Genomic DNA, 25,050 nt, shown 5'->3' with positions numbered 1-25,050 from the left:
ATAGTTCAGTGCCTGGTATCTAACCATCACCATCTCTCATTCATTTATTCAACAAATAAATACTCATTGTGTCTTCTCTCTGCGAGGCACTATTCTAGTCTCTGGGAAGACAGTGCTGCTGGAAGGAGAGGACCAAAACCCACGCCCTCGTGGAACTCACGTTCTAACACAGGAGAGAAGCAATCAATCCATCAATCAATTATAAACGAAACAGCATGTTAGACAGTGGTTAAGTGACAAGGAGGGTGAGGCTGAAGTGGGGGAGTTCCAGGGTGAGAGAGGCTTACAATTTAAATGAGTGGTTAGGGAAGGCCTCACTGGACAGTGACATTTGAACATAGCCTTCCACTGGTTTGTCCGTTTGTTATTATTAATGTGTCTGCCTCTGAAAGCCCCACTCCCTTCAAATTTGCCACATCTACTCAACTGTAAAAGAAAACCATATTATCACTGTACGTGAATAGCCTACTCTGTTATGTATTAGGAATTAACGTGGCATATATTAAAGATGATGCTTTTTCCTATGGAGTGAGAGCTATTTGGGCTACTCTGAGAAATTTTTTAATACCTTTCAATTTTTAAGTATGCTCTGGAAAGCTGAAATAACCAAAAGTGAGCAAGTGTTATTCTGCTTATTTTCTAGAGTACGTGCGTGCATACTTAGTCACTCAGCTATGTCTGACTCTGAGACCACCATAGATTATAGCCTGTCGATCTCCTCTGTCCATGGAATTTCCCAGGTAAGAATACTGGAGTGGAATGCAATTTCCTCCTCCAGTGGATCTTTCAGACCCAGGGATCAAATCCATGTCTCCCGGGTCTCCTGCATTGCAAGCGGATTCTTTACCTCTAAGCCACTTGCGAAGCCCTTTCAGGTAAGCCTCTTAAGTTAAAACTTTGGCCTCCCATGTACTCTGTGATGATGAACTAGCCTCTTTCTCCCTCTTACCTCTCTAACTACACTTTTTCTGACCTCTACACCAACTGGTCTCTGCCTTCTTGTCTCCTGAAGATGACCTTACTCAAGCCTGGTCCTCACCCATCTTCTGTTTTCCATGTGGTTCTGCTCTCACTGTTCCATTCACCTATGTGTGAATGAGACCCAAATGTATTTCTCTAACCCCAAATCTCTTCTGATTGGAAAACTCCTCCAGTGTGCTATGTGTGAGACTGAAATGATCAGGACAGCACTGCTTTATCAGCGCCATAAAGGAGTTCTCCTTCCCCAAATCCTACTTCTCCTAATGACATCACTAATTCTCCTAGTTCAACTACACCAACAGTCTTGGACTCATCATTGACGCCTCTTTTCACTGTGGTCGCCAACAGCTACTGAAGCTTTTTTCTAGGTATATATCTCCTCTGCTGACAGGAGGAAATGAAAACAATACTCCAGACGTAACTGTGATCACTGATGAACAGTGACTGCTGTGGGGTTTATAGGAACCTTGGGAGAAAGTGACTCTGTTTTCCTACAGGTGTCAGACAGAACTCCAAACATTAGGAAAACAACGTTCTTTAAAGTTGTTGTTGTTCGGTCGCTCAGCCGTGTCCGACTGTTAGAGACCCCACGGACTGCAGCAGGCCAGGCTTCCCTGTCCTTCACCACCTCCCAGAGCTTACTGAAACTCATGTCCATTGAGATGGTGATGCCATCCAACCATCTCATCCTCTGTCATCCCCTTTTCCTCTTCCCTTCAATCTTTCCCAGCATCAGGGTCTTTTTGCAATGAGTCAGCTCCTCGCATCAGGTGGCCAAAGTATTAAAGCTTCAGTTTATAACCCTTTTCCAGCAGTGGCCACTGGACTGGAAATGTCAATCCTCATCCCAATTCCCAAGAAGGGCAGTACTAAAGAAATGTTCAAACCACTGGACAATTGCACTCATCTCCCATGCTAGTAAGGTTATGCTCAAAATCCTGCATGCTAGGCTTCAACATTACGTGAATGGAGAACTTCCAGATGTCCAAGCTGGGTTTAGAAGAGGCACAGGAACCAGAGATCAAATTGCCAACATTCACTGGATCATAGAGGAAGCAAGGGAATTCCAGAAAAGCATCTACCTCTGTTTCATTGACTACACTAATGCCTGTGACTCTGTGGATCATAACAAACTGGAGAACTCTTAAGGAGATGGGAATACCAGACCATCTTACACGTCTCCTGAGAAACCTGTATGCAGGTCAAGAAGCAACAGTTAGAACCTTGGATGAAACAACTGACTGGTTCAGGATTGAGAAAGGAGTACGTCAAGGCTGTTCCCTGTCACCCTGTTTATTTAACTTATACGCAGAGCACATCATGAGAAACGCAGGGCTGGATGAATTACAAGCTGGAATCGAGATTACGGGAGAAATATCAACAACTTCATATATGCAGATGGCACCCCTCTAACGGCAGAAAGTGAAGACGAACTAAAAAACCTCTTGATGATAGTGAAGGAAGAGTGTGAAAAAGTCAGCTTAAAATTAAATATTAAAAAAACTAAGATCATGGCATCCAGGCCCATCACTTCGTAACAAATAGAAGGGGAAAAGGTGGAAGCAGGTGAACACACTTCCTCTTCTTGGGCTCTAAACTCACTACGGATGGTGACTACAACCATAAAATTAGAAGACGATTGCTTCTTAGCAGGAAAGTTACAGCAAACCTAGGTGGGGTTTTAAAAAGCAAATATATCACTTTGCTGACAAGGTCCACATAGTCAAGGATATGGTCTTTGCAGTAGTCACGTACCGTTGTGAGAGCTGGACCAAAAAGAAGGCAGAGCACCGAAGAATTGATGCTTTCAAACTGTGGTGCTGGAGAAGACTCTTGAGAGTCCCCTGGACAGCAATGAGATCAAATCAGTCAATCTTAAAGGAAATCAACTCCTAATACTCATTGGAAGGACTGACGCTGAAGCTCCAATACTTTGGCTATCTGATGAGACGAGCCGACTCATTGGAAAAGATCCTCATGCTCGGAAAGATTGAAGGCAGAAGCAGAAGAAAGTGACAGAGAATAAGACGCTTAGATGGGATCAGCAGTACAATGGACATGAACTTGGGCAAACTCCGAGAGATGGTGAGGGACAGGGAAGCCTGGCATGCTGCAGTCCATGGGGTCGGAAAGAGTCAGACACAATGTGGTGACTGAAAAACAACGATAAACCTTCTGTAACAGAAAAGAGGATTCAAGAAAGGCAGTGTTAGGGGAAACAAAGACTGAAACCACTCACCCTGGCCTGGCACCCTGGCCAGGTAACCATTTGCCTGAGATATTTTACAACAGGAGGTCCTGGTAAGGACCATGGAACTAACAAGCCACCACCAACCGGAAGAATTCAGGAAAGGTCAAGAGGAGTTGTCACATGTCCCACTGACCTCCCAGAACGTTCCTTGCTAAAATCCATCTTGGCTGAGTGATGCTTGTGCCACCAGGAAGGACTCTGAGTCAGAATAATTGGCCAGAGACAACCCGGAAATTAATCCCATCACCATAAAACCTTAGACTGCAAGCCATGGGAAGAGCAGTTCTCCTGGGTTCCCTTACCCTCCTGCTCTCCGCCCAGGTGCCCCTTCCCAATAAAATCTCTTGCTTTGTCAGCACGTGTGTCTCCTCAGACAACTCATTTCCAAGTGTTAGACAAGAGCCCACTCTCGGTGTCCACCTTCCTGAAACAGTAGGACAAATATTCCAGATGTGAAATAAAAATTTAATGAAATCAAGGAGGCTTTACAGGTTTCCCCAAATTATTAGAGACAGAAAGAAGGCCACATAATGGAGGCTATATACTTAGCTAAAAGCATGGTGACATGAAAGTCAGCAGTCATAAGAAGAGAGTCTTAGGAAAATGCGAAGGTCAAGTTGAAGAGCATTCTTCAGCTTTATGAGGAGCAAAATGAGGAAGGAGCAGTTCATTGCTGATAGGTGTAGTAATTTTAACTGATGAGAGAGAGAAAAGAGAACTACTTCACTCCGCATCTTCACTATCAAGGAAAATGATCTTCTAACTGGAAAAAGGGCAGGCCCAGCACGATGAAGAGGAAACTAGAGCCCACGATAGAGAATGCGATACTAGGAAAGCACTTAGCCCTTTAAGAGACTTCATGTCTCCAGAGCCAGATAAACAGCATGAAGAGCCCTGAAAGAACCAGCAGATGTGATCATAATATTGATGAATGGAATCCTCACAGAAGCAGGGAAAGATACAAGTGTCTGAAGCCTGGCAACAAGAAAACACCGCCTTTCAGAGAGAATTTAAGGTGGACTAGAAACAAAGAACTGATCTGCCTACAAACCACTGTTGCCAATATCCCACATGGTATGTGAGCAATGATCACTTGGAGCTCACACGAAATCACTGAGAAAAACAAAATCAGATCAAACTAACTTTCCACCTTATTCTGACCCAAGGCAAGGAAAAAGGAATGCTACAAACATGATGCTCACAGATTCAAAAAACCATCATCCCACTAACTCTCTCCTTAGATCTTTATGGATATGATGGAGCCCAATGGGTTGAACAGCTGTAGAACTGCTTAGATCTGTATTCCAATCAAATAGTCAGGGAATGCTGAATGTGAAGTAATGTCAATTAGTACTGCTAGGAGTGGGCTTCCCAGGTGACACAGTGCTAAAGAATCCGCCTGCCAATGCAGGAGACACAGAGACTTGGGTTCACTCCCTGTGTCAGGAAGATCCCCTGGAGTAGGAAAGGGCAGCCCACTCCAGCATTCTCGCCTGTGAAATCCCACGGACAGAGGAGCCTGGCGGGCTACAGTCCATGGGGTTGAAAAGAGTTAGACTTGACTGAGCATACTACAGACAGCTAAGAGTGAGGAATGTCTCTAGTTATGTAACAAAAGTTCTGTCTTTGGACATGTTGATTAAATCATTTTAACAAATGAAGCGGATAATTACTTGTGTGCTCAGTCATGTCCAACTCTTTGCGACTTCATGCGACTTCCTGCCAGGCTCCTCTGTCCATGGGATTCTCCAGGCAAGAATACTGGAGTAGGTTGTCATTTTCCTACTCCAAGGGGTCTTTCCAATCCAGGGATCGAACCTGACTCTCTTGTGTCCCCTACACTAACAGGCAGATTCTTTACCACTGTACCATCAGGGAAGGCCAGATAACTATGACTTACAGAATCAGAATTTTAATTAAAAAAAAAAACAAAAAACTGGACATATGGGACATCCCAGGCTCTCCAGTGGTTAAGACTGCGCTTCCATTGCAGGGGGTACACGTTCAGTCCCTGGTCCGGAAACTAAGATCTCACAGGCTGCATGGCATGGTCAAGCAATTTTAAAAGAAAAGAAAAATAAACATGCTGTTTAAAAAAATTAAAACATAAAGACTGGGAAATACCAACTAAAAGTCTAACAAAATTAGATTTAATAAAAAAATAAATATTTTCTACAATTAGATATTTTTACTTATTTTTTTTTTTTTTACTGGCTCTTAACTTTTTTTTTTCCATTTATTTTTATTAGTTGGAGGCTAATTACTTTACAATATTGTAGTGGTTTTTGCCATACATTGACACGAATCAGCCGTGGATTTACATGTGTTCCCCATCCCGATCCCCCCTCCCACCACCCTCTCCATCCCATCCCTCTGGGTCTTCCCAGTGCACCAGCCCTGAGCACTTGTCTCATGCATCCAACCTGGGCTGGTGATCTGTTTCACCCTCTACAATTAGATATTTTTAAAATCAACTCTTGGGACTTCCCTGGTGGTCCAGTGGGTAAGAATCCACCTGCCAATGACGAGGACACAGGTTCGATCACTGGTCCGGGAAGATCCCACATGCCATGGTACAACTAAGCCCATATGCCACAGCTACTAAGCCCGCACCCTAAAGCTCTCGAGCCACAAATACTGAAGCCGGAGCCCTAGAGCCCACGCTCTGCAGCACGAGAAGCCACCGCAGTAAGAAGCCCTCGCGCTAAATCCAAGAGGAGCCCCCACTCGAGGCAACTAGGACAAAAGCATAAGTGCAGCAACAAAGACCCAGTGCAACCAAAACTAATAAATTAATCAATTAATTTAAGACAGTTTTAAAAATCTCCTTTCCAAGTACAAGTCAAATGTGATTTAGTTTAATATTACAGAAAATAAAAAGACCAAGGAATCTTAGCTAAACGAATCATGAGCATAGTACGTGTGTAAAGAGACCTAATTTAAGTTCCATACATGAACACTCCTAATATTAAAAAGAACCATATAATTGCCATTTTACATAGCAATATTCAACCATTTTCAACTAACAGGGTTATCTCATACTGTTCAACCTGATATGATTACATGTGGTATCACAAGATCAGTACAAAGTGCTACAGAACTCAGAAAAGGATAACTTACCACTACTGGGGAAACCAAAGTGGATTTGCGGAAGGAATGGCATGTGAGTTGGAATCTGAACGATGGCTGGGATTTGAACTGGAGATTAGGGGAAAAGAGGGCATTTCAGATAGAGGCAACAATGATGTGGGGGATGGGGGGGAAGGCCCTAGGAAAGGAACGTAGCCTAGTGAGGTTAAGCGTGGTGTGTGTGAAGGTGAGACACAGGAAATAACACGAGAGAGATTGGAACTGAACTTCAGAGACCTTCAAATCTACTGTGACAAGTGCTCGAAAATTCCATGAGCTTCCTAGAGAGACCAAGAACAATACCAGGCATACAGTAGGGGCTCAAGTTTGAATGAATCAGTGAACAAATGAAAGGATGAACTATTTGTGATGGCTACAGAACAGTAAGAGGTCCACATACACAGCGCTCCTGCTTGCCAATTCAGTACGTCACCGCACTGCGATCACAGTACTTTCCATCTACAAGGGATCTTGGAGGTCGTTTAGTCTAACTCCCTCACAGACTCTGGGTAACTACCAACAGGGCTGGAAATACTCAAGCAAGAGGCGAAAGGCTGCCTGGCCCTCTGCCAGTTCCTGGGGTAATCTGATTCACCAGAGTGAAATCTCCAAAGATTTCAGTTCAGGAACTCCTAAATATTGTGCTTTTGGACTCTTTACTGAAAATGAATGCCATCTAAGCCTACAAGTTTCAGAAACAAATGTTTGGTGGCTTTTGTGGGCAATCGTTTTCAAAACATCAAGCATGTCTAAGGTATAATTTTAAAGAATCTGGCTCCAGGAGAAAAAGCTGAAGTATTAGTCACATGTTTTACATTTCTTCCTCTTGCCTGCCAGATTTTTTTTTTTTTTTTAATTAAGAAAGGAAAAATGGGTCAGCCCCAAAGAATTTTTACAACTGTCAGAATAAACACAAGGCCCCAGTAACCCCATAAACTTCATTTTGGAGCCTTTTCTCCCTCCTGCCCCTGTGGCTTTAAGTGTCCTTTATTTAGAACCCAGTCCAAGACACAGCCCTGGTGACTGTCATCTTGCATGCTGTAAGGACATGACTTCTCTCTGTCAAGAGGGAAGAGGATGGTGTGAGCCTACAGGAGAGAACAGCCTCTTCTGATTTCAACAGGACATGGTGGGTGGAGGATCTAAAGGTCAAAGAGATCCCTTGTCTAACCCAGCCTGGCTCCAAGGTCCTTAAGAAACCACCCTACTTCTTAGAAAGTAGCTCCACCCATGAGGCAATTCTGAAGACATCTTCAACAAACAACTCATCAGACGAAAGTCACTCCGGGGCTCCAGGGACATGTTAGTGCTCAGAACACAGGTCCAGATGCCAGTCGACAGAACTGGAACCATTCTTAGTTTGCCCTTCACTCCGGGAGTCCCCTGAGGAGCACCCACGCTCAGGCCCACCTCCTGCTGGGTCTGCTCTCCTTGAATTGTTCTGGAAGAGCTGCCACCAACCAGACCTAAAATCTATATGGTGTTGCTCACAGCAACCTGCCCCCTTACAAGGCAGGCCAGGCCTCCTGATGACGCACTATATTAAGCTGGACCCCACTAAGACAACGAGCTTCAAAATTTTTAGCTATGATTCAGAGTAAAAAGGAAAGATACCCTTACACATGACTCAGTACCTACATGCACCTATTTAAAACAAGTTTCACCAACAATGCCATTCTAATATTTTTACGTCATTCTGTTCTAATTTTAGAATACCGATTTTTGACCCACTAAACTGACTTCAGAACCCACTCATAAACTACACCCTGCATTCTGAAATGCAAGGCCCTAGAATAACACTGTCCAAGAGAAAGACAGTGCCAGCCACGACTTATAATTCTAAAGTTGCTAGTAGCTACATTAAAAAAAAAAACAAAAAAGTGAACAGAAACAGGTGAAATTCATTTTGACAGTATATATTATGTAACCCCTTATATCAAAATACTATCATTTCAACATGTGACCGCTATAGAAAATGACTGAGTTCTTTTACAGTGTGTTCATCAAATGAAGCTTTTGAAATCTGATGTGGACTTTGCAGGCAGAGAACACTTCAGCTCAGACTAGTCACATTTCACGTGCTCCACAGGCACAGGTGGTGACTCAGCTGGCAGAGAATCCACCTGCAATGCGGGAGACCTGGGTTCAATTCCTGGGTTGGGAAGATCCCCTGGAGAAGGGAAAGGCTGCCCACTCCGGTATCTGGCCTGGAGAACTCCATGGACGGTACAGGCACCCGAGACCAGCAGCTACCACACTGGACAGTGCGGCCCTAAGAGTTCTGGCGCCACACACCCACCCCAGGGCGGCAGGACCCACGACGGTGCCCCGTCGCAGAAACGGGGGGAGCCGTCCACGCCTGCTGAATGCACGGCAGAGCTGCTCACGTGTCCTCATCTCACACTGTGTTCACAGGCTCCTCGTGAAAGCTCTGATAACAGATGGGAGATTTCACAAGGAAGAAGAACAGACAGGCAGCTTGTTCACCAGTAACAAGCAGAATCACTCTGAAACTCCTCAAAGTCCAAATGCATTCTTTTGTCTGTGACATCCAAAATAGCACAAATGTCACATAAGATTCAAACCAGAAAGTAACTTTTAGAGAATCTGTTCTGGAAAAAAAAAAAAAAAAAAAAACATATCTTGCTGATTAAAAAAGCTGAATAAATAGTATGACTGCAACTATGTTGAAATGTGTGCCTGTGAAGTGAAGACCAGGAGATAAAAAGTGAAAGTTTAAAGACTGGGTTACTGCGGTAAAATTTATGGGTGATCTTTTTTTTCCTCTGCTTGTAAAAATAATATGGATCATCTTGTAGAATCACTCTTTCAAGAATAATACTGCTTTAAAAAGGTTCTTCCTTCTGTTCCCAAGCAAACACACAGGCCACTGAATCCCTATTAAAAAGAAAAAGGTAAGGATAACCTGCTTGTATAAAAGGCAAGAAGGACCAGGAGCAGTCATAAAACTTGAGCGTGACAGAGCCAACTGCACTGGGATGGTCCAAAGGGAAACACTTAACAATAGCTGGACTTCTGAAAACTTCCAGCATAGGCTTTACGTTTTGCCTGAAGTGGAAATGTAAGAGTTAAGAATGTAAGACCACAGAGCAGAAGAAACTTGGGTGACAGCAGAGAGCTGAGTTTTATTAATGAAAACTTAAGTCTTCAGACACTATTATGCTACACAATGAAGTATAATTTACGTCACTTACTTTTAAATCCCTTCTTGTCAATGAATTCTGGTAAGAGACACACACCCTAGAAAGTGCCACACATAACAAGCCTGCCCCCCAAATCTCAGAGAAGCAGCCTTATCATTACCTGCATAACCCTACTGGCCATGAGCATGGAGGGTGTCAGGTCCTTTTACAAAAATGTGTTCTACGGAACAAAGCCAAAGTGGTTTGATATCAGGTTAATACAAGCTTGAAAAAAATTGCAGCCCTCAGATAAGAGATTAAATAAAATATGGGAAAATACATTGTAAGTAAAAATACAATGTAAGTAAAATAACTTTAGAATCCAAAGCAGAACTGGGTTCCCAGAGGTTTATCCGTGACCCATGACCCAAACCTATACGTCACCAAGAAGCTGTGGTGTGTGCTCAGTCATGTCCAACTCCCTGCAACTCTATGGACTGTAGCCCACTAGGCCTCCTTTGTCCATGGGATTCTCCAGGCAAGAACACTGGAGTGGATAGTCATTCCTTTCTCCAGGGGATCTTCCCAACGCAGGGATCAAACCCAGGTCTCCTGCATTGCAGGCAGTTTCTTTACCATCTGAGCTACCAGGGAAGCCCTTGTGGGTTAACTTGAAATACCATGTCATTCTACCTATAGGGTTCTCCATAATAGTTCAATCAATTTCATAAGACCATGAAACGTGTAGAAGAAGCAATGGTGACAAAAATAAGGCAAAATCAGCATTGTTCTTTTTCTCTTGTGTCACTCGTTGAAGCATAAAATATAAATCAGATCTAGCTTACCTATTCAATATTTTCCTTTTTGATTCAAAGAATGAGATTTACATCATTATCAAATGGCCAAAAAAAGAGATCACAAAGACACATGTTTTTTTAGAGTTTAGGTCAAATGACTTACAAGATGCTTACTAAGTGGTACTGACTGTGGCGTGGACATGGTTCCATGTAATGGGAATATGATGATTAATTAAATATGGTCCCACCCTCTGCCCTTGAGGTACTCAAATGAACAGGGTAAAGAGAAACATTTGAGAAAAAAAAGGATACAGTGTGATAAGTGCTGTAATTGAGCTTTTGGTAAAGTGCTAAAAAGACCCAGATAAAAGGATAATTATTCCAGAAGAGGGAGAAAGTAGAAGAGTACAGATGGCATTTGAGCTGGGACTTGAAAGATAAGTCGTTTATTGGTCAATCCGTGAACAGAAAAGCACTGCAGGCCGATACAGTGGCATCAGCAGTGTCAGGAGGAAGACAGCGCTGCATATAAACGTGGACCTCACCACGGGTGATGAAATCTACAGCTCTGTATTCTGTATTCTCAATGAAAAGCAGGGCTAGTTCTTTTCATGGCGACATAACCCACGTAGGGAGCTCGAGGGACAGACAGATGGAAAGAAACCTTTTAAGCCTTCATCTGCCACACAGAAAAGTATCACGTGCCCTGCTGCTGTAACTCTTAGCAAAACAGGGAGTTCAGGTTAGGGTTGGGCGCTGAGATAGGAGCTGCTGCCATCAGCGCTTTTCAGCCCAGTCATCTAAAGTTTTACAAGCCTTTATCCCTAGAGCAGACACTCATTTGTGGATTGTCTAGGTCAACACTGGACAGAAAGTCACTTTTTGTAAAGAATATCATAATCCTTCAACTCTGACCAAAGAATGTTCACGAAGAAACACTTTAACCAACTTTAGCTCCCTGAGAAACACTTTTGTGGGGGTCAAGTGGTACCCCTGGGGTACCCACAAGCAGCATGATGAATGAAAACGCTGGTTCCTGGGCTCAGCTGGTCGTGACACCACTGCTCCGCAGAGACGGACATTACACAAGCACCTCGAATCACTGTGTGAGATGCCTTCTCCTTCGGTACCACCCACAGAGCCAGCACATGCAGAGAGAATTCAGTGTCTGTCAGTAACACTTTAACGTGAGCAAATCGCTTATTCAGCATCTTTGTACACGAGATTTAGTTTTCAATTACAGCCCTGGGTACAAAGGTCAGTTAGCCCCATAAGTCAGCTGAGAAGAGGCGTAAACAACAGAGAATGGATGCAGGAGTCTGATTATCTTGAGAGCATAGTAAAGGATCTTAAGATACTCACGGGGGACCCTAGATGAATAGCAGGAAGGTCAAGTTTGTGGGCAAGAAGCCAGGGACCCTGGAGATTATTTTTAGTCCAGAGGAAGGACAGGAAGGAACAGGAACAAAACAAGGAACTCACCCAGGAGAAATGGAAAGCAAGAAGGAAGAGACTGTCATAAGCAAATGGAAAGACAGTGAGAAAAAAAAAATAGATCTAAAAACTAAAATTGCACTCCTAACAGGGAGGCCAGGAATGCCGCAAGAAAAGGCTGAAAGAGAGAAGAGAACCCAGAAGGCAACAACGGGACTACTCAAAGGAAGTATTTTAAATGTCCGCATCTTTTGAGAGTCTGGTGTGGGCTGGTTGGTAACACTTCGCCTCTGGCATTATTAGGTCATGAGATCAAGTCCCACATCAGGATTTGGCCTCAAAGCAAGCGTTGACTTTCCAGCAGCTCTGAAAGGCTGGAGGCACTTTCCATTCCTTGGTGTATTAACTTTACTATCCTTCTCTGCAACAAATTAAAAGTATCCCAGAGAGAGAGAGAGAGAAGCAACAGCCACTACTTCAAAACAAACAAAATCCTACCAGAGAGAAAATAAGAAAGAGAAAGTCGGTTTTCATGTGCAGGATATTTACTGCATTTGTCTACAATCTTGTGAGTTTGGGGTATTTGTTTCCACATCCAATCTATTGAGAGAAGCCTTGTCTGCACTTTCAAAGCACCTAGAATACCAGTACTAGCAGTAACAATGGTTGTGGCAGAGGAAAGACTACTACTTGCTGAACATAAAGATATCATTAGGTTATTAGCAAATGGGAGGAAGAAAATGTAGAAAAGATTCCCTCTGGGATGAGGGAAGAAAGGCGACAGAACATATGCCCGTCAAGCATTTAGGTGATGAGGAGAGGGAAAAAAAATAAACAGCCTTGAGGTAACAATAAGAATATCCTTGTATTTGTATAATCATTTACATATTTAAAAGTACTTTTATATACACTGGGCTACCCAGGTGGCACCAGTGATAAAGAACCCACCTGCCAATGCAGGAGGCATTAGAGATGTAGGTTCAATTCCTCAGTTGGAGAGATCCTCTGGAAGAGGACATGGCAACCCACTCCAGTCTTCTTGCCTGGAGAATCCCATGGACAGAGGAGCCTGGCAGGCTATAGTCCACAGGGTCGTAAAGAGTCAGACACAACTGAAGTGACTTAGCATATATACATTAATTCATATGATCCTCACAAAACCCAAAGGCAGAAGGAGTATTCCCATTTCACAGATCAGGAAAGTGAAGATTTATATGGTCATGTGACATTCTAAAACTCACAACGTCAGGAGAAATTTAGTTCATTCCCAGTCTGGGGCTCCAGTACTGCATCAACTGACTTCACAACACGTGGCCCAATGAGAAGTTTAATCTTTATTCTAACTTGTGCAAGCACAACTTATTCACATTCCACGTTATGTCCAATGAAGAATGATTAGCATGTTTACCAGGCAATTTTTTTAAAAATCGTTTCCTACCTTCCCATTTTTCAGGCAGAAATAGCAAATGTAGAAGACAGAATATAGCCCATTGTTAAGTCATAAAATATTTTTAAAGCATAAAAAATCAGAGCACTGACAAATTAACTACAGAGGAAAACTGAAGGAATCTGAAATGCGAAATACTGGAGCCCAGTCCATAATCGTCTTTCACCATACAGGCAGCCAGGCAGAGAAAACACAGTGATGCACATTACTTCTAATAAACAAGGATTACTAAACCCTGCCACAGCCCTTCCTCCCAGATGTGCAAAATGAGAAAGGGATGTCAGGGACACAAAGCGTCTCTAAGACCGTGTCTCAGTCAAGCGGTCTGGTTTCTATACAACAGCAAGCATCGGGGGGCACCCACGCCTCTACACGGTTCCATGGTGGGGTTCAAAAGGGCTCCCAGACAGTGGCGTCCTCATAGGGGCCCCACTGCTCAGTGAGGAAGGGCAGACCATATCCTAGGCTCAGTGCCAAGCACCTTACCTACACAACCCCCTCCTCATAATTCTGTCCAGAGGGGACTGCTAATTTCCTCCCTTTCCGGGTGAAGAACTGGGGCTGAGAGAAGTAACTTCAGAGCTCAAGCTCACATTGCCACACACGGGCAGAGGCCACCTCTGGATTCAAGTCTGTCTGGCTCCAAAGCACAGACTTGTGACCAGGGCATGAGTTACCGCCCTCAACTGGTGCTCCTGCTAGGAAAAAAAAAAACCCTGAAAAGAAAGAGCACGTAGGAGGTGCCGTCTCCTGCAAAGGCTCCAAGCCAGGGGGAAAGAACCCCAAACTGATTCCCCGGCCAGGACCTGATGGCTCTGGGCCCTGTTCACCCCTGGGTAAGTCGTGTGTAAAACAGATGTGCTCATTGTGTGGTGTCATCAGGGGGAGTCAATATTTGGATAGAAGACAGCAAATGTGTTCCTGTGCTTCACAAACTAACCAAATGCTTCCGATTTCCTAAATTTTCTATTTGGGAGGATCCGTTATCTCCATAAAGAATTTCAAGGACTGCAACTCTAATTAGAAGAGCCAGGACTATGAAGCATTTCATTTTCAGCCGACGTCAAATCTAGTTTCAATTATTTTTACCTACATCCATTACATGCACTTTTGTTAGAAATCGTCCACAGATTTCTAGCTCTGTCACCAGCAGTGACAGAAGTCACGGGCAGGAGAACGGCATCTGCCTAAGGAACAGTTGCTTCCAAGAGAGTTGCCAAGAGCCTCAGTTGATGTTACTGACCAAAGACATCCTACTTTTAGCAGAAACAGTGTGTCTGTGGCCTTCAGATTGTCTTTAGAATGATGAAGCTGGAAGGACCCAGCCTTGGCTTTGCTTTTACAAAAGATGAGGAAGGGTACTAAAATCAGCAGGAAATGAAACAAAGGGGGAAAAATTAAATTGCTCAATTCCTTGCTGAAAAGAGCAAACAAACAAAGACAGACTGGAGGAGTGTACATGGGATGAGATTAACTGTGTGGAAATGAATTCAAATGAATGGACCACAGATGGTACAAGCAATTACACTCTAGAAAATGTAGGGTAATGATTCTGTGAGGGTGGAAGGATATACAGAACCACCACCAACACACCATCCCACTCCCAGTCACCACCATCATTATCCTCAGAAGTCAGGCATACACGGCATGACATAAAGACGGCTTTGAGGAACCAAGCCACGCAAAAACCCCATTCATCGGAACACAGTACACAGCTGCACTGGTGAAAAGGCCCAGGTATTCCTACGGTGTTAAGCCCAAAGGATGAGCAGTAAAAGACATGCCTCTCTCTCTCTCTCTGCACAAGACTAGTGGGATTTTATCCAAGGAGGTATCTTCCACCTAATGTAATCTCTCCTACCTTTATTCCCTCCTCCTCTCATTTATATCCTTTTTAAACTGAGGACAGTTCCTAAATAGAAGAAACTTAATCAACCACAAGAATGACACAAGAGAAACCAAGCGAAAGACGCCAAAGTCAGGCTTTGATCAGTTATATAGAAGAGGTCATGAAATGACATTAGAAAGACGTACCAAATCCTAAGAAAATACAATACCGAAAGACATCTCAATTTACAGCGTGTGTGTGTCTGTGCATGTGTATGAGAGAAAGATTGGGACTGTGGTAGGCGGCAAACTAAGGAAGCACTGTTTAGTCGCTCAGTCACGTCCATCTCTTTTGTGACCCCATGGACTGTAGCCCGCCAGGCTTGTCTGTCCATGGGATTTCCTAGGCAAGAATACTGGAGTGGGTTGCCACTCCCTTCGCCAGGGGATCTTCCTTACCCAGGGATCAAACCCAGGTCGCCTGCATTGCAGGCAGATCCTTTACAGTCTGAGCCACCAGGGAAGCCCCAAAAGGAAGCATTAGATCTTACCAAATTTCTTCTTTGGTATGAGTGGAGTCAGCAATCAGACTGAGCCTCTGAGAGTGGCCATGCCAACAGCCAGAATAAATAGAAAGAGTTTAAAGACATCGAGCAGGGAGAAAGAAAGAGACCAGAACACCTAACCATAAAATTTCTTGTGTCTCTAACAACACAATTATAACTTTAACTGCCGTTGTCTAAAATACAACTCTGTAATCATAGTCCTGTGGGTTCCATATTTATTCTCTCTCTGTGGCCTACAGATTCAATCTGTTTAGTTTGTAAGGAAACAGAAGACTTTAGAAGGGGGAAAAAAAAAACACACAGAAACCACAAGCTCTTCAAAGTACTCTGGAATCTGAGAAACAAGCAGAGCCTGCTGCCCCCCGTTCATAAGCCAGATCCGAGACTGCGCCTCTGGACAGGACACAGCAGGCACGCCTGGGCCTGGTCTTCGGGCCGTGCCGACAGGACATTTGCTAGTGTTTACATGGAGCAAGCCTGCCTTGAAGTCCCCGGGACATTTCATCCAATGAGAAGAGGGTGCCGCTGACCCCAGAAAGCCAGAAGGCTTCTGACCTGCTCTCTGAAGCCCAGGTGGCTAAGATCCACGCCTGCCAGGCCTCCCCTGTCCATCACCAACTTCCAGAGTTTACTCAAAACTCTGGAAGTCAGTCTCTCCTCCCCCCACTCTCCCTATGCTTCAGTTCAGTTCAGTTGCTCAGTCGTGTCCGACCCCAGGCACTGTAGCACGCCAGGCCTCCCTGTCCATCACCAACTCCCAGAGTTTGCTCAAACTCATGCCCATTGAGTCGGTGATGCCATCCAACCATCTCATCCTCTGTCGTCCCCTTATCTTCCTGCCTTCAATCTTTCCCAGCATCAGGGTCTTTTCCAATGAGTCAATTCTTCGCACCAGGGGGCCAAAGTATTGGCGTTTCAGCTTCAGCATCAGCCCTTCCTATACTCCCCACCCTCTTGGCTCCACTGCCCCAGTTTCACCCAGGTCCTTATCTCTTTCCTCAGGTCATGACCACTTCAGCTCCCTTCCCCTGGCGTCCACCCCTCAGCTGTCAGTCATCTCTCTAAAATGTAAATCTGACCCAGTCACTCTGCCGAAAGCCCTTCAGTGATGACAACCCAGCACTCAGGACCAGACAAATTCCACAGCTCAGCACAGACCTGGCTCCAGCCCTGCTCTCTGGGGACCTTTCCCATCACTGGCCGCCCAGGTGCCCCTCCGTCTTCCCCTGGCTGAGCCTCACCCGGGGCTCTCATCTCTGGCCCCCACGCTTTCTCCCACACTGTGCTCTCTGGCTGGAATGCCTGCCTCCAGGGCCCCCCACATCCTCACCTAACTCCTAATCATCCATCAACTCACCACGAAAGGACCCTTCTTCCATGCAGCCTTCCAGGAGTGCCCACACCCATCTGATCTACACACCACCCTTCTCGGCTCCCCTAACACCCAATGCAGATGTCTTACACAGCACTGGTCACACTGACCACAATACATGGTAATTAGCTTACGTTTCTGTCTCCCTTACTACCTGAAATCTCCTGAAGATTAAGGAGTGTGTCTTGTATCACTTTGGATTCCCAAGGTTTAATGGGGTGTCTGGCATAAAGTAGGCTGTTAGTGAATCAATGGAGCCTACGAAAGGGGAGGTTAGCAGACTCCAATGCAGATGACAGAATCGCACAGCGGCAACAGCAGCGAGGGAGTTCACAGTGGGTGTTTCACTAGCAAACAACCCAGAAACTGCCCAGACTCCAGATTCCAGATCAACTCTGTGGGGACAGCCACACCCATCAGCAACCCAGACATGAGCATGCATGCTGAGCGTCTCTCATGGAACAAGGGTACATTCCCTATCTTCCCCCATTTCACCAGTACTTGCCTTGGTCCGTTCACAGACATCTTTTTTTTTTTCTTTCCTGTTAAAAAGTCTATTTCAGTAGAAATTTAAACATTCTATTTATTTTAGCCTACTACTGCATATTTTAGTGCAAAATGTGTAGAGGTCAGTCACTACAGGATTCTAATTATGTGGAAAGGGGATACATACAAGGATATGCATGCCATGGACAAAGGAAACCAAAATAAGTGGGATGGGGCAGTGGAGAATCCAAGCTAAGAGCTAAAGGGGAAAGGCGGGGTACTGACTTTACTGCTCTTCTTTCCGTGCTAAATTTAAAACCCCAGGAAATTTTTCTTTAAAATTTGACAGAAATAAGAATGAAATATGTTTACAATGTTAATTTAACAGCACATATACTATGGGGCTTCCCAGGTGGCAGAGTGGTCAAGAATCTGCCTGCCAACGCAGCCGATGCAGGAGACGCAGGTTCATCCCTGGGTCAGGAAGATCCTCTGGAGGAGGAAATGGCAACCCACTCCAGTATTCTTACCAGGATAACCTATGCACAGAGGAGCCTGGTGGGCTATGGTCCAAGGGGTGTCAAAGAGTCGGACACAACTGAGCCCGCACGTATACTGTAAGCAAAGGAGTTAATGGGCCTCATGACTATGCTGTTATGTATTTGCTGGGGACAGACATGTATCTTGAACTTGACTGTCCCCAGAATTGCTGAACTGAAATGGATATTCTTGGCTTACGTGCTAAATACTCCTTACACAGACCCCAGAAGATTCTGAAAGCAGTGAAAGGACTCAAGGTAACAACAATAGCTCAGGCAACTGAAATTTACCATATCTTCTTGATGGGTGGTGTCCACATGCCGTAATATTGGATTATTTTAGAAACAAGTTCCCATGGTCAAAATGAAACATACCAGTTGGTTCTTTTACAGATGGTTGCTAAATTTTGGAATTTACTTTCTAAAGCTTAAATTAAACATTCTGATATATCAAAATAAGGCAACCCAAGGGCCTGTTTTCCTAGATGAAAACAAGGATGACAAACTATAAACTGAGGGCCTCTCTAAGGCTTATCTCCTTAAAATTCTAAAACCCTGCTCCTGAGCCCTCCGACCATATGACCACACATGATGGTAATGTTTGCCAACACTTTCTAACTTGTGCATTGCCTTTCTTTCTTCAACACTCAATACAATTGGACCTCTGGGCTTTAAAAGGCAAGTTAATTCACTGCCATGTTTTTTTTTTTTTTTGTTAAAATGAATAACCACTATCTTTGTTTGGGCCCTGCTTTGTTATAGGAAGGAAGTAAGACAGCTGTAATCATAGCTAATTAGTTTTTCTCACGCCCATGCACCCCTCTTCTTTGTAAGCTAACATCTTCATGCTAATTTGGTTTTAAATCAGGAGCAACCATACCTTCATATTTATCAAGATAATATCTGCCTCCCCAGAAGGCATGAAGCTTGATCCATTCATTCAACAAATACTGAGTTTCTGCCAACTAGATGGTCACAGTTCCCACTTCGCGGGGCTTAGAGTCTAATGGGAAATACAAACAGACAGTTACAGCAGAGAGAGGTAAATACATGACAGAGAGACAAAGAAATGCCCCTGAGACACGCAGAAGCGGCACGTCCTCCAGGCCAGGGAGGTCAGAGGAGCTTCCCAGAGGTGAAGTGAGCTGAAAATGCAAAGAACTGTATGCCATTTAAAGCAGGGCCACAGAAACCCCAGGTAGACTCAGCCCCAACGGTCTACTCAAGCTGAGGCCAACGTCTCCACCCAGCCTGACGAGTGCTTACCTCCCCACTGCACTCATACAACCCACGAGCAACGAGAACAGAGTTCTAGTTCCTTTTATTTCTAGAGGCATTCTGTTTTCTCCTGTCCCATTTCATTATCTTTACCAGCCTCCCAGCTATCAAATATTTCAATTCAAGCCAACAAGGGCCTCTGTGGGAGACAGTGTGATAAACATGGGCCGAAGGGCAGGGAGGCACTGGGGCCCCACACACGGGCCACAGAAGCCCAGAACCGAGAAAAGCCATGTGACTATCTGCTGACCATTCCACTCCCCACAGACCTTGCAGAGGTGACCGCACTCTTCCAATCCTGCTTGTGAAACAAATATCCCCACTCTGAGATAACCTTGGGTTTGACAGATTTCTCTGGACCCTGAGCCTGCCATAGTCTGAAGACAGCAAAATGGGCTCTGGACACTGAAGCCCTTCCCCTAACAGTGGTTCCCTTTCCTCGGTCCATCTAAATATTCCTCCTAAAATGAGACATTTCCTGCTTCCAGAGAATACTGATGTTTTCCTAAATTGTTTCTACATTTCATTGTCAATGTATGACCATGACACTGGGACCAAAGTAGAATAATAACTTTTCACTATTTGCTCTTCCAAAAATTACTGGAAATTTTTCTATAAGCTTAATCGAACAGTTGGATACATTATTTTTAATGTCTCTTCCAGCCCTGAGATTTTATGATTCTCTGACATAATCAGAAACATTTTTCTTTGAGGGTTATAGCTGGGTAAAATTATCCCAGCCTAAGATGTTACTGTAAAGAGAAAATTGGATCAGTATTTCAATAATATTTGGTTTTTCAAAGTTGCCCGGCATAACTTCACTGTCAGTGAGCAAAGTTGCAGCTGCATGCACCTAAATCCAGCCTGGGCCATAGTTGACTGTATACTTAAAACTGAAGACAGAGTGTTACTTCAAAAGAGCAACTGAACACAACATTTCACAAACAAAACATAGAATGTCCTCAACGTTTTGGATTGTATGATACTTCACATCTGAGGATGTGTAATTTTTTTTTTTTTATCCTTCCCAAATTGGATCTTAATTCTGTTTTGTGATCAGAGTACTAGAAACTACAAAAACTACATTCAGTCACTTTGTTGTTGTGGTTGGGACGCTAAGTCGTCTCCAACTCTTCTGGGACCCCGTGGACTGTAGCCTCTTTAGGGACCCCGTGGGCTGTAGCCTCTTTAGGGACCCCGTGGGCTGTAGCCTCTTTAGGGACCCCGTGGGCTGTAGCCTCTTTAGGGACCCCGTGGGCTGTAGCCTCTTTAGGGACCCCGTGGGCTGTAGCCTCTTTAGGGGCCCCGTGGGCTGTAGCCTCTTTAGGGGCCCCGTGGGCTGTAGCCTCTTTAGGGGCCCCGTGGGCTGTAGCCTCTTTAGGGGCCCCGTGGGCTGTAGCCTCTTTAGGGGCCCCGTGGGCTGTAGCCTCTTTAGGGGCCCCGTGGGCTGTAGCCTCTTTAGGGACCCCGTGGGCTGTAGCCTCTTTAGGGACCCCGTGGGCTGTAGCCCGCCAGGCTCTACATGGGATTTCCCAGCCAAGAATATTGGAGTGGGTTGCCATTTCCTTCTCAGGGGATCTTCCCAGACCAGGGATCAAACCCACGTCTCCTGCATTGGCAGGCAGATTCCTGGGAAGCCCACTCAGTCACTTAGGTTTTCCTAATTAGCCTTATAGACTTGTAAAGAGAGTTGTACCCCGCCTCAGGTGCTACATAAACTCGCACATCTTTGGTGCCCCACACTTTACACATCCAACATGGAGAGCTTATCAACAAGAAACACATCTTCACAGCAAATATCTCAATTTGCAGCTCAAGTTATCACTCAAAGCATAAAGAAAAGAAAGCCGTATGTCTTGAGTCTTGAACCAGGTAATACGTAGGGGGAAAGTATCTTATAAGCATCCTTGTTCTTCTGAGTCAATGTTTCTTCCACTGCTATGGAAGCAGCCTTCAGGTCCCAGGCAGCTCCCAACAGCAAAGAACTAAACATTTGTGTTCAAATCCAGCCTCTACCACTTCCTAGCTGTGTGACCCCGGCAAGCAATTTAACTTCTCTCGACTTTAGTTTCCTCATGTGGAAAGAGATAACCACAACTCCACCTTTCCTCATGAACCATTGTCATATTTTGACATGAGCTCACCTCATCTCCATCTCTGGTTCACTATAAACCCAGTTGCTTTGACGTGAGGAATACGGTCGATAATATCACGGTGACTTTGTATGGGGACAAAGGCTTACTAGGATTATCACGGTGATCATTTCATAAATGCGTGCAAATGTCAAATCATCATGTAGCATACGGGACCACTAACACCGGAGTGCACATCAGCTATAGGTCAATAATAAGTCAATAAATAAAACTGGTTGCTCTGAAGAATTCTGAAAGGGTGACTGGAAAAACAAGTAGAGAGAAGCCACTCACAGGCCTAAAGAGAAAAGCTTTGTAATTGCCATGGCTCAATTGGTTGAGTCACATTTAATTAAGTCTGGAATTTCCAAGGACAAAAACAGTGCTTGCCAACAGGACACCGAAGACAAGAAAACAAGGGGGATTGGGGTGGGAGAGTTCCTAGAACTGGTTCCTGAGCACGAGGGGTGGTCTTAGCAAATCATACTTTGTTGAAATGGGAGGAGGGGACAAATCCCTCCATCAACTAGAAGCAATCTTTTCACATATTTCCCTCTTGGTATTTTAGTTCTACTGCTAAATCCGGGATGAACCAACTCTGAACTGTGCATAAATGTGAGGACTCTGGGAGTGGGTGGAGAGAAGAGAAGTCCCGGGAACACAATGGTCAGTGAGAATTACCAAATAACTGGGGACATCTAAATGAACCATAACTCGTTGTGTTTGGGACCTACAGAGTTAACCTGTCCATTTTCCCGTGACTTACTCATTCACGGCTATTGTGTTTGGCCAAAAACTAAAGCTGTCGTCCAAGCAACATCAGTCTCATTATAAAGAGAAGAACAACCTGGCATCAGAAAATGTAATAACCCTTTTGAAGGCAGCTGCTTCAGAAGCTTGTGAATCATTTTGAAATACTTGGGCCAAACCACATCAATACTGCATTTAAATAAAATGCAATACACGCAACCACCAAAAATAAAGTGATGACTTGTCAGAACTCTAGTTCTGCTTTTCCTATCAGGTCTGCTGGTGATACACCTAATTAATTTCAAAATCATATTCCGAGTAAGGTACCTGCTTAATAAGTGAAGACCTCAGGCTTTCAAAGGAAAGGCTCCTACCTTTCTAGGCCATACCTACAGATGCAACTAACAACTGATTGCCCTAGAGGGTGGTACTTCAACCCCAAATACGCAGCCTGACTTGAAGCAGCTGGGGAAGCCCAAAGCAATGAATGCCTGTGTCAGCAGCCCAGGAGACCCACGGAAGAGGAAATCATTGTTGCTGGCCATCCTGCCTTAAACTCCAGGAATTGCAAGTCACATGCTGCCGCTAGTCTTAAAGCCCTGGGCAGTTTTGTTTCCTGTCCTCTTTCGCACCTGACCTTTGACTGCTGCTCAAATAAAAAAAAAAAAAATTTTTAAAAAACAACCTGAATTTTCTGAAACCCAAAGATATTAGAGATTGGATGCTGGTGCATAATCTTCACTGTTCTCAAGCCCATCAGCTGTGAAGCCTGAGTATGATCAGAATAAGGCCCGGGGAAACCACACTCCAACCTCTCTGTTCGCTTACCACTATGTTCTTTCTCAAGGCTCTCTGTATCACCTCTCACTGTTCTCGGAGGATTCCTTCTACCTCCAGATGAAGAACTCCTTCGTTCTTCCACATGATGATGCTGGCCCAGGCTTCCCACATCCCCCTTTGGTTGGGATATGCTGAAGGATCCATTAGGAGATAATGAATAACTCACATGATCTCACCCAATACTTTAAAATCTCAGCAGGGGGCAAAAATGTTGTTTATGGAGGCAGTGTTTCTCCAAAGCCCCAGCCCTCCACACACTGGACACATCAAGAGGTGGACACTAAGTACCGTGCAAAGGATGTAACCATGGGAAACGCGCCGCCCCCCATAGGAGGCCGATTTGGAGTCTCAGCGCCCCTGAGCATTCTGGGTACTTGGTACAAGAACAGGAGCGGATGAAGGGCTGTCAGGATCAAAAGCGGGGGAGACGGAGAGAAAAGGATGCCAGCGGGTGACGCGGTGCTATCTTCTGGTCCCTTTACTCCACGTTACTTTCTGCCACCCCACCCTCACTCCATTTGCCAAATACCTCAAGATGTCTCTAAGATGTTCTGAATTATTGACAAACCTAAGGGAGACGCTTCGGAAAAGAATAAGTACAAAAACAGACCGGTATGGCTAGTGCAAACACTTGGTCATTGGCAGTTTCCTTTTTAAGGCCAAAAGAGAAGAAATGGAGGAAAAAAAAAAAAAACCTGCCTCTGCTAAATAATAATGATATTCACAGAACAAGAGGCCCTGCAAGTCCAAGGCTCACAGTCTCCCCAGCTTTACTCACCCCGAGCCATCTCGCTCCTTTATTGGCAGCCTGTTGAATCTGGACTCTCTTGAGGGTGACATGGTAAACAGCTCCTTCCTCTACCTCTTCACCCCAGTCCTGAATCGAGCTCTGCCAGGAGACAGGACAAAGAAAAAGAAAAATTTGTTTGTTTTTTTTTTCCCCCTCTCCACTAACCACAATCTATCCCAGCTGCTTTGCTGCTTACAACAGCACTCAGGGCATAAGATGGGCTGTTCAAAATAAATATTACAATCAGAGCAACATAAGACATACTGTGATAGAGAGAATGCTAAGATTTTCTTGGCCCCCCAGCCCTTTCCTATGCTATCAAGAGCCCAGGGCTTTTCCTTTTATTTTTCCTAGACTCCTTCACGTATCTTAAATAGCTTTCTATAGTCTTTTTTTTTTTTTTCTTTCTTAAAGAAACTGAAGTTTAGTCCTGGCTCACTTTTCCTCCTTAAATGAAAGGAAAAAGAATTCACTGGCAGAAAAAGTTTGTCTCTTTATAAGTGGCTCAGTTCTTGGAGCAAACTGCATTTTAAACTCTGCCACAAACAAGTGTTTAAAATGCTAAGAGTGCTCGCTCCTTTGGAACGAAATACTTCGCAAGTCTTTTTTCTCCTCTTATTGTGTGGGAACCCAGAAAGTTAGCGGGAGGGAAAAAAATTTTATTTCCGTCAAATAACCTGGCAAGTGCAGAAAAAAGCAACACAACGGCTGTGTGCAGCGACCCCCTGGGTTTCCCTAAACTTGAAGTTTGTGTTTAAAGAGCCGCTGGGACTCAGAGGCGCTCCGCGGTTCACCCAGACTCACAGACCTCTTGCCTGAAAAGTTTTCCTTTGCTGACATACATCAGCCCAGATACACCAAAAGCAACTGCTGAGAAAAATAAGTATAGTTTAAAGGGAGAAGACACGCAGAGAGGAAGGCGGAGAAAGCCGAGAGAGAAAGCTCTGAGCTCCCAAGTCTGGGATCGGATGGCTCCGTTCACTCCGAGGGAGTCCAAAACCCGCCCAGAGAAAGCGGGAGAAGATTCCCCACCAGAGCAGCGTCGGGAGAAGGCAGAGAGTTCTCGTTACCATTTTAGCTTGCCAAAGCAATTTCATTCTCAGTTTTCTCTCCGGTGTGTGGACGCCGCATGATGCGCCCCGCTCCCAGGCGAACGCGATCCCCGCGCGGCTCCGCCGCGGCGCCTCCAAGCCCCGGCCCCGCGCGGCCGCCGCGCACGGAGCACAGACACGCGCCCGCCGCCGCCGGTGCGCGCGACTCGGCCACAAAGGGAGCGCGGCCAGCGAGC

General features: G+C 44.8%; 1 protein-coding gene across 8 annotated transcripts in view; it reads right to left on the bottom strand.

The window, feature by feature from the left end:
* The window catches only part of RGL1 (ral guanine nucleotide dissociation stimulator like 1), a 270,331-nt gene that overhangs the window by 105,302 nt on the left and 139,979 nt on the right, over positions 1 to 25,050 (bottom strand). For 4 of the 8 annotated variants that reach the window (XM_061160903.1, XM_061160904.1, XM_061160910.1 and 1 more), the window contains one exon: positions 23,751 to 23,861. The exons of 1 other annotated variant lie outside the window; for it this stretch is intronic. In XM_061160903.1, coding sequence (XP_061016886.1) covers positions 23,751 to 23,861 — 111 coding nt within the window. Of the gene's footprint in view, positions 1 to 18,852; positions 18,874 to 23,750; positions 23,862 to 24,832; positions 24,988 to 25,050 lie in introns of those variants that run through there. 3 more of the 8 variants (XM_061160905.1, XM_061160909.1, XM_061160908.1) reach the window with 3 other exon arrangements.

The sequence above is a fragment of the Dama dama genome, chromosome 14 (genome assembly GCF_033118175.1).
Source record: "Dama dama isolate Ldn47 chromosome 14, ASM3311817v1, whole genome shotgun sequence".
Taxonomy (NCBI): domain Eukaryota; kingdom Metazoa; phylum Chordata; class Mammalia; order Artiodactyla; family Cervidae; genus Dama; species Dama dama.
This window is presented reverse-complemented; position numbering and strand designations above follow the sequence as displayed.